Source organism: Halichoeres trimaculatus, unplaced genomic scaffold, assembly GCF_033239565.1.
Source record: "Halichoeres trimaculatus isolate MK-OKI-2021-1 unplaced genomic scaffold, fHalTri1.1 fHalTri1_scaffold_7, whole genome shotgun sequence".
NCBI classification, from domain to species: domain Eukaryota; kingdom Metazoa; phylum Chordata; class Actinopteri; order Labriformes; family Labridae; genus Halichoeres; species Halichoeres trimaculatus.
The window spans coordinates 35,644,838-35,654,327 of NW_027437185.1; the positions used below are offsets into that span (position 1 = coordinate 35,644,838).

Consider the following 9,490-nt stretch of genomic DNA (forward strand, 5'->3'; position numbering starts at 1 on the left):
ACAGGTTAAGACCTGCAGTTGTGACAGGACAGAGACCCGTCTGAGTCAGAGCGCCAGGCTGCAGGTCTGAACAGGACGAGCTGTTTACACACACGCAGGAACACACTCCTGTTTAGGTCCACCAGGAAACACACAAACACACACACACAGACCCTGCACACACACTGACACACACACTGCACACTCACACTGACATTACCAGGGTTTGGAGTTCAAGGGATTTGAAGGGGGGGGGGGGTCATAGGCTGAGGTACGGGGGCCTCTGAGGGACAAACAGACCTGAGGAGGTTGAATGGGACACGCTGCAGGTCAGACCACCTGCTGAGCTGTCTGACATCAGCAGCTCGCAGTGACGTGATTGGTCAAATGAGGAGTCAGACTCCGACAGAGAGACACGTCAGGTCCAATCAGGACCCTCAGAGAGAAAATAACCACAAGGCTTCAAACACAGAGGGCAAGAGGACCGGTCTAAAGCCTGTTACTGGCCCAGAACAGACCAGAACCTAACCTGAACCAAGACGACGGGTACCACCGCAGAGAAATGATCCGATAATCTTTACTTTTCTCTCTCTGCTCAGATCTGACTGAGTCTGAGTCTAAAGCTTCCCCTGGAGTGACCCAGCTCAGGTCCAAGTCCAGGTCCAGATCTGGTGCCAGATCTCTGCATGTCTCTGGATTAAAACAGTTTGTTCAGCTGAGACGAACTCGACGACTCCCAGCAAGGGGGGAGGAGGCAGGAAGGAGGAGGGGAGACAGCGGAGACAGAGAGGGAGAGTAATCTACTTTCTGACAACTTTCTGTCAGACTTTCTGTCCATCACCTGTCCAGCTCTCTGAGGATCCTAGTCTCCACTGACCCAGATCTCTAAGGATCCATGATCCAGTTTGCCAACTCCTGTGTGCCCTGAACCAGGCGAGCTCACCTGAGAGAGCTCTAACAGGTAGACCTGCCGCAGCTCGCCCCCCGCCCCCGCTCGCCATTTTCCTGTGATGTGAGGTGATTACAGAGAATAAAAGCCGAGGCTGGGTCAGAGGGAGGAGGGCAGCCGGCAGGTCGGAGCAGGTAGAGAAAAGGAACGCCCCCCGCAGAGAGATGAAAGAGCAAATTAAGACACAAAGAAGAAAAATACTCCATGTTCAATGAAGCTGAAAATCCACCAACAGAAAGAGGCAGAGGGAGGGAGGGACGACTAAAAACGGCCCGGCTCTGAAACCTCCAGAAACCGGACTGAAGGCTGAACTCGGCCGATTGCGTCCTGAACATTTAGCAGCACAAAGTCTGATCATCAGAAACAAAACAAACAGCCACTGAGCGCCCTCTGAAACACTGTCACAGCTGGGTCATGTGACCTGTCTCTTACCTGATTGGCTGCTCTGCAGCGCCTGGAGGGCCTGAGCCAGCTCTTTGAACCCGTCCAGGTTTCTGTCGTTCTGACTGTACAGGAGGATCTTCTTAGCGTCCGAGAACAGACGGGAGATACTGAGGACGGATGGAGAGAAAGAAAGCAGGAGAAAAAGACAAAGAGACAGGAAGACCAAAAGATGCAGAGACAAAGAAACAAAGAAACAAAGAGATGGAAAGAAAGTGAACAAGACAGAAAGACAAAGAGGCAGAGATACAAGATCAAAAAGACAGGGAGATAAAGAGACAAAAAGATGTTAGAGCAAAGTTTGCAGAAAATAAAACACAAAAATCCAAATGTTTACAAAATGCTGCACAGATTCAGACTCTGAGGATCCGAGTCACTTTAACCCCCAGTAGGACTAACACCTTTAGCCATACGTCAAACAAATTGTCTCAAGACTTCCACCTAACATTTCAGAATAAAAGCCCTTTAAATTTCTTACATGGAATCATTAAAATTTCCGACGATCCCTGGAGACTCGCCCGGCGTCGGGTTCCTGAAACATGGGTTGTTGGCATTGCAAAGGATGCCCTGTATCCATGGTAACGTGCCTGCTGATGGCATGGCCTTGTTTGGGAAATGACCTGAAAAAAAAAAAAAACAATAGGAAGTGAAACTCCCATCAAACATTGCAGCAAAGACTCATGGGAGATAGAGTTATTCTAGCGTTCTTAGACCCCTGGCTCACACCCGGTGGACACTCAGTGAACTGCAGGGTTCAGTCTTTGATCCATTTCTCTTTGAATGAAGATGAGATCTTTTCAGGCTGTTCTCCGTCACACCTGTTTGTGTCTGGCGTGCACTAACACACACCTGCTAATCTGATCTGATCTGATCTCACTTTTACTTTTCAGTGTTTCAGACTGTTTCTGCTTCACTTTACAGTTTGAAACAACCACATCGTTTCAATCCAACCTGAGACTGAAGAAGAATGTGTGAGTGTGTGTGTGTGTGTGAGTGTGTGTGTGTGTGAGCACGTGGTTTACAGTATCAGCCTGGATCTGATGAGATGTTCAGGTGTTGTCTCTTTATCTGCTGCTGAGGAGAAATTGTTGAGGTAAATGACCTGATATCACCGTGTATCACCAAAGAGAGACAGAGAGACAGAGGAAAGGGGAAAAGAAAGAACAAGAGAAAGAGTGAGAGACAGAAAGAAGTCACGCTTGCTTTTGAAATGTTAATGTACATTTTTGATACCAATAAAGGTTTTTTGAATTGAAGTGATTTGAAAGAGAGAAAGGGGGAGAGAACAGCACAGTGACTTTTAACCTCAGAGAGTGAAGACGCTGCTATCAGGGAACCTTTAAGACTGCCAACAAACCTCTGCAATCCAAACATGATAAGATAACCACACACACACACACACACACACACACACACATGCTCACGCTCTAATCTCAGATGACCTGAACTGTTTTGTCATGATCACTTGAGTTATCATTATTCACAGTCACCTGCAGTAACAGGGTTAGGTAGACCAGAGAGAACAGGGTAAAGGAGAACAGAGCTGGACGGTTCAGGTAGAACAGTCTGAAAAGGGGTCAGGAGGAACCAGGGCTGGGATGATGTTCTTTTCTCCCGATTCAGTTCTTTTATAATTTTTGGGGTGCCAACTGGATTCAAATTGTGATTCTTCGGTATTCCCAGTTTTTTTGATTTTTACTTTAACATTTAAACACCAGACCAAATGTCCACTACCACAGTTCTACTTGACCCAGTTCTCACTTTTTGAACATCAGACCATGTAAAATGATTAATGGAAGATGATAATGCCTACAAACTATATCTGGAGATATAGTTTCCCCAAAAATTAACATCACATGTGGGTCAGTTTGTAAGATGTATTCTGGGAATCTGACCCCTCAACTTTTTTTTAACCCAGCTATTAAAAAAGACAAAAATCAAGATCTAAATTTGGAAAGTAACAAAAACATTTTTAACAAAAAACATCTCAAATTAAAATTGTTAAACAAAAAATCCCCAAACTACAATACAATTTTTTTTAACATTGACAGGGTCAGGTAGATGGTGTAAACAGATCCAGGTAAAAGAGTGTGAACAGGCTCAGGTAGCACAGTTTGAACTGGGTCAGGGAGAACAGTTTGAACAGGGTCAGGTAAGCCAGCAATAACAGGGTCAGGTGGAACAGCAAGAGAAGGGTAAGGAAGCACAGTTTGAACAAAAACAGGTAAAACAGTATGAACAGGGTCAGGTAGAACAGTGTGAACAGGGTCAGGTAAAACAGTTTGAACAGGGTCAGGTAGAACAGTGTGAACAGGCTCAGGTAGCACAGTTTGAACAAAAACAGGTAAAACAGTGTGAACAGGGTCAGGTAGAACAGTGTGAACAGGGTCAGGTAGAACAGTTTGAACAGGGTCAAAAAGAACAGTGTGAACAGGGTCAGGTAGAAAAGTGTGAACGGGGTCAGGTAGAACAGTTTGAACAGGGTCAGGTAGAACAGTGTGAACAGGCTCAGGTAGCACAGTTTAAACAAAAACAGGTAAAACAGTGTGAACAGGGTCAGGTAGAACAGTGTGAACAGGGTCAGGTAAAACAGTGTGAACAGGGTGAGGTAGAACAGTGTGAACAGGGTCAGGTAGAACAGTGTGAACAGGGTCAGGTAGAACAGTGTGAACAGGGTCAGGTAGAACAGTGTGAACAGGCTCAGGTAGCACAGTTTGAACAGGGTCAAAAAGAACAGTGTGAACAGGGTCAGGTAGAACAGTGTGAACAGGGTCAGGTAGAACAGTTGGAACAGACTCAGGTAGCACAGTTTGAACAGGGTCAAAAAGAACAGTGTGAACAGGGTCAGGTAGAAAAGTGTGAACAGGGTCAGGTAGAACAGTGTGAACAGGGTCTGGTAGAACAGTGAAAACAGGGTCAGGTAGAACAGTGTGAACAACGTCAAGCAGCACAGTTTGAACAGGGTCTGGTAGAACAGTGAAAACAGGGTCAGGTAGAACAGTGTGAACGGGGTTAGGTAGAACAGTGTGAACAGGGACTGGTAGAACAGTTTGAAAAGGGTCAGGTAGAACAGTGTGAACAGCGTCAAGCAGCACAGTTTGAACAGGGTCAGGTAGAACAGTGAAAACAGGGTCAGGTAGAACAGTTTGAACAGGCTCAGGTAGAACAGTGTGAACAGGGTCTGGTAGAATAGTGAAAACAGGTTCAGGTAGAACAGCTTAACAGGGTTAGGTATAACAGTTTGAACATGGTCAGGTAGAACAGTTTGAACAGGGTCAGGTAGAACAGTTTGAACAGGGTCTGGTAGAACAGTGAAAACAGGGTCAGGTAGAACAGTTTGAACAGGGTCAAAAAGAACAGTGTGAACAGGGTCAGGTAGAAAAGTGTGAACAGGGTCAGGTAGAACAGTGTGAACGGGGTTAGGTAGAACAGTGTGAACAGGGTCAGGTAGAACAGTGTGAACAGTGTCAGGTAGAATAGTTTGAATAGGGTCAGATAGAACATTTGAAACAGGGTCAGTTAGAACCGTGTGAACAGTGTCAGGTAGAACCGTGTGAACAGCGTCAGGTAGAACAGTGCAGGAACAGCATGATGTCAGAGAACATGTTTCAGTTTTCTTTAGCCCCTGGAGTCAGAATCTGACAGAGACCTGTTCAGACCTGCGGCTCACACAAAGATCACAGAGACATGCTAAGACAGGCAGCGCTCACATGAGACTGACTCACTATACACACACACACACACACACACACACACACACACACACACACACACACACACACACACACACAGAGGAAGTGAAAGTTATCGATGAAACAGTGTCCGTCATCAGCTCTGAGTTTGATTAATTAGCCTGCTGATGAAAGCTTTCCAGGTTAGCTTCTTGTAATACCAGTGTCCCAGAGTGTGGTTGCACATCAGGATTTGGTCCTACAGGTGTAGTTGAACAACAGCGGACAAACGTGACGTAAATAAAAAGATAAAAATACTCTGAGCTGTGTTCACAGACTGAGAACAGTGATGGAGGAACACCAGGCCACAGTCCTCTTTCTCTGAGTTTAAAAAAAGCAATAGTCCCCATAAAGCATTTAAACTGCTCTGATGAAACTATTTAGGAACTATTTAGAAGAAATAAATCATGTTTATTCTTGTAATTTCCATCACAATAATAATAATAATAATAATAATAATTATAATTATAATTATAATTATTATTATTATTATTATTATCATTATCATTATTATTATTATTATTATTATTATTATTATTATTTTATTATTATTATTTTCATCACAATTATAATAATAATTTTTTTAATATTATTTTTTATTATTATTTTATTTTTATTATTATCACAAAAAGTGATCTGTGCAAGTTTGTTAATCAAGGATTTTGTATCCAACAAGGGTTAACCCTAACTAAAGAACTACTGGAGAAATTCTGTTTAATAAGCGTAGTATATCTTCTATAGTATTACTGTGGCGTTACCATGTGTATAATTAATGTGTAATTACTGTATCATTTCTGCATTGAAGTATTTATCTGAGTACAGCAGAGTAAAGCTGAAAGTTTTGAGCGTGTCTCTCTGTATCTCATCAGAACGTTATCGATAGTGAATGCAGCTCAGTGGCCTTGAGCAGGTGAGATTACAGCCTCTCAGGTGGAGATAAAGAGTCATAAACACCTGAAGACTAGAGAAAATTAATGTTGATTCAATACATCCATCAACGATTCACAATCGACCAATCAGACAGATCAACACTGCACGTCTTCATCAGCGACCAATCAGGAGACTGACTGATTAATGACATCACACACCTGCAAGCTGCTCAGGTTTACCTCTGATCACCTGGGTTTACAATCTAAGCCAGCAGCTGGCTGACCCAACCCACAATACCTGGAGTAAACTCCTCTGAACTGGACACACCTGTAGATAGTACACCTGAGTCTTCTTCTCCTGTTTCCTCTTTTCCCTGAATACACTTTCTATGAGCAGACGCGCACAGGTGAGACAACCTTACACACCTGAGCCGGACAGGAGACGGTGCTACAGGTGTTTGTAATGTTTTGTTGAACTCCAGCTTAATGTGTTTGTCTGTGGGTGAAATCATGACTCAGCGCCCCCTCATGGACTGGAGGAGTAAAATCTGTTCAAGTGGAACTAATCTTTCTCTGGGGGAGCAGTTAGACTGCTGCACATCATCATCTTAAGCTGTCAGTGTGTGTGTGTGTGTGTGTGTGTGTGTGTGTGTAGGGGACTTACACTCATGCTGCTCATATGGAGGATAGTTCAGTCTGACGGCGATGAGGATGAAGAAGATGAAGAGAGGCCACACGATCTCTAGCAGCAGCTGAAGCTGAGGGACACACACACATGCATTAATGTAGAGTACACACACACAACAGCTACACACCCAGAGTAAATGTGTGTGTGTGTGTGTGTGTGTGTGTGTGTGTGTGTGTGTGTGTGTGTGTGTGTGTGTGTGTGTGTGTGTGTGTGTGTGTTTGAAACAGGAAGCAGCTTCTTATCTTTATTCTTAGAAGTCATTCATAATAAATGATGAGTGATCGATCCATACACACACTCTCACACACACACTCTCACACACTCACGCTCAGCTGAACATGCTCTGATGATTCTCGGATTTCAGACTAAATGTGTCTTGTTAGTGTTTCTCTCCTCAGACCGTCCAATCAGAGCAGATTAAACCAGGTGAAATGAAACAAAGAGGAGTGATCCTCCAATCAGAGAAATGAATGAAGAGCGTGTCTTACGGTCTGTCGTCGGCGGTACGTCAGGTTCTTCCACAGCAGCAGGCCCAGCTGTGTGCTCACAGACATGTCTGATGTCTGCTCAGCTCCACGTCTGAATGATGCTCACCGCTCACTCTGTGGAAAACACACACACACACACACAGAAACACACACATACAGTCAGCCAGCACACAGCTCAAAGGTGCCAGGGTCAAAGGTCACAGCAGATATTCTCCTCACAGAGAGGAGGGGCGGGCAGATACTGAAGCTGCTGAGCCCGCACACATTTATCTACACACATTTATCTACACACATTTATCTACACACATTTATCTACACACAGATCTGCTGCGTGTGCACAGTGTGTCATGACATAGTGCATTTGTGTGTGTGTGTGAGAGAGAGAAATATATTATCAGGGAGATGCACAGATTTAATGCGAGTGACATGCTGCTGTGACATCATCCAGGTTATCAGACTGATGTAAGCGAGCTGATCACAGCAACGAGGCTGATGGGAAGACGACCGATGTGTGTGTGAGTGTGTGTGAGGAGGGGGGGGTCTCGGTGCCAAGCGCCCCTCCACCTCGTCACTTACAGACGAGTGCTCAGCTCATCATCACTCACAGGAAACACTGAATAATGACTGAGGGGGAGGGACTCAAACACACACACACACACACACTCTCAAACACACACACACTCAAACACACACACTGTCCTTGAACTGATGATGATGAGATCAGCCGTTTGATGAGAATCAATTGTCTGACTTAAACTCATTTTTGTGGATGTGTGTGTGTGTGTGTGTCTGCTGAGGTCAAAGGTTAGGACTGATCAGTCACGTGGTCACTTCAGATTAAGTCCAGCTCTGATGAAAGAACTATCAGGAGCTGGTTTTGAACTCCAGTCCAGGTCTGGGACCCTGTGACATGTTGAAAGGACTGATCACCTCAAACAGGGTTTGTTTTTTCACTTAGGTGTTCAAGACTCTCACTCATCTCTCTCAGATTTTTCAAACCTCTCAACTTTTTGCTCAGTTTGTGAAAGAATCGCGTGTAAGACTAAATCTTTGGGTGGAAACAAAGATTCAAATTTTTGAACATGTAACAGCGCCCCATGCGGCAAACACACGAACTACAGACCCCTAAACTTTGAAACTTTACTCTAACTTCTGTTTTTGGTCACAAACTTTGATCCTTAGACACAAACACTTCCAAACACTGCCTCTCATCGAAGCGGACCCGTTTCTGTCTGCAAACCGAGTCCAGAACTTTCCTTTCATCACTTCATCTGAAGCTCTTCAGTCCTCTCTGAAGGATCTTCTCCGAGGCTTAGACAGTCTAAAGCTGCCAGTTTAACTCAGTTTAAACCACAGAAGAAGAACCAAAGTGTTACATTTCGCAGTTTAAGCGTGAAGAGCTGAGCTACGGTTTCCGCTCAGACTCACCTGGGGTCTGATTTGAACACCTGGGGCAGCGGCTCTCTGACCGGGGGCGGGAACATCACAAAGTTAACAAAGTTTGAGGAAAGAGGATTCTCACTCACCGACCGGTGTCCGGACTCTCAGTCGGCCTGTCGCTGGTCTCCTCCTCCGGATTCACTCACAGCATCTGTCCCGGACTGAGCTCCAGCTGCGGGTCTACCCTCACTGTTGTCAACACTCAGCTACAACACGCACCATATCCGCTCAGGCACTTCAAAATAAAACCAATAGTCCTGCATGAGTTGGAGCTGGATAAATTCAAAACTAAAAAGTTTAGATCAGCTATTAATCATAACAATTAATCTGCTGTAAAGTTAAAAATTAAAGTATAAAATGTCTTTAGTATTCAAAGTGACCTTTTTTGACAGTTTCATTCGTTTTAACCACTTCTTCAAAAATAAAAAAAAGTGAATTATTTTGATCGTTTGATTTGTAAAAGATATCATAATTGATAGGACTTAAACTCTTTTGCAAAAAAAAAAAAAGGGGAAAGACAGTTTTTTGTTTAACTGTTAGAAATGAAAGATATGACTTGGATGGGGAGGAGGTCACTTTTAAGCTTTCTTTAAAAGTGGGTTTTGAGTGGCTTTTCATACACTTTAAGCATTCTTATTTTAACAACTTAGGCTGATCTTAAACAACTATTTTAACCATTACATAATTTTTTATACTTATTACGATAATTATTTCAAATAAATGATGATGAATATCATACCTAGCATGATAAATGAACATAAAACGAGGAATTTATAATCAGGATAACTGTAGCTGTGTTTTAAATATCACAGTGGATATAACTGAAAACACTCTCAATGATTTGTATTTTTACTGATCAGCTGTTTTCAAACTCAGATTGTGGACAGGGCTGGGTAAGGTTTACC

At 43.7% G+C, this 9,490-nt stretch overlaps 1 protein-coding gene across 1 annotated transcript in view; it reads right to left on the bottom strand.

Moving 5' to 3' along the window:
• Nucleotides 1-8,804, bottom strand: part of LOC141793050 (phospholipid-transporting ATPase ABCA1-like) — a 32,647-nt gene extending 23,843 nt beyond the window's left edge. The window contains exons 1-5 of the mRNA XM_074673375.1: nt 8,672-8,804; nt 7,146-7,259; nt 6,634-6,727; nt 1,848-1,989; nt 1,361-1,479 (exon numbers count right to left, since the gene is read on the bottom strand). Coding sequence (XP_074529476.1) covers nt 1,361-1,479; nt 1,848-1,989; nt 6,634-6,727; nt 7,146-7,211 — 421 coding nt within the window. The 5' untranslated portion in view covers nt 7,212-7,259; nt 8,672-8,804. The remainder of the gene's footprint in view (nt 1-1,360; nt 1,480-1,847; nt 1,990-6,633; nt 6,728-7,145; nt 7,260-8,671) is intronic.
• Between the last annotated feature and the right edge of the window lie 686 nt (nt 8,805-9,490).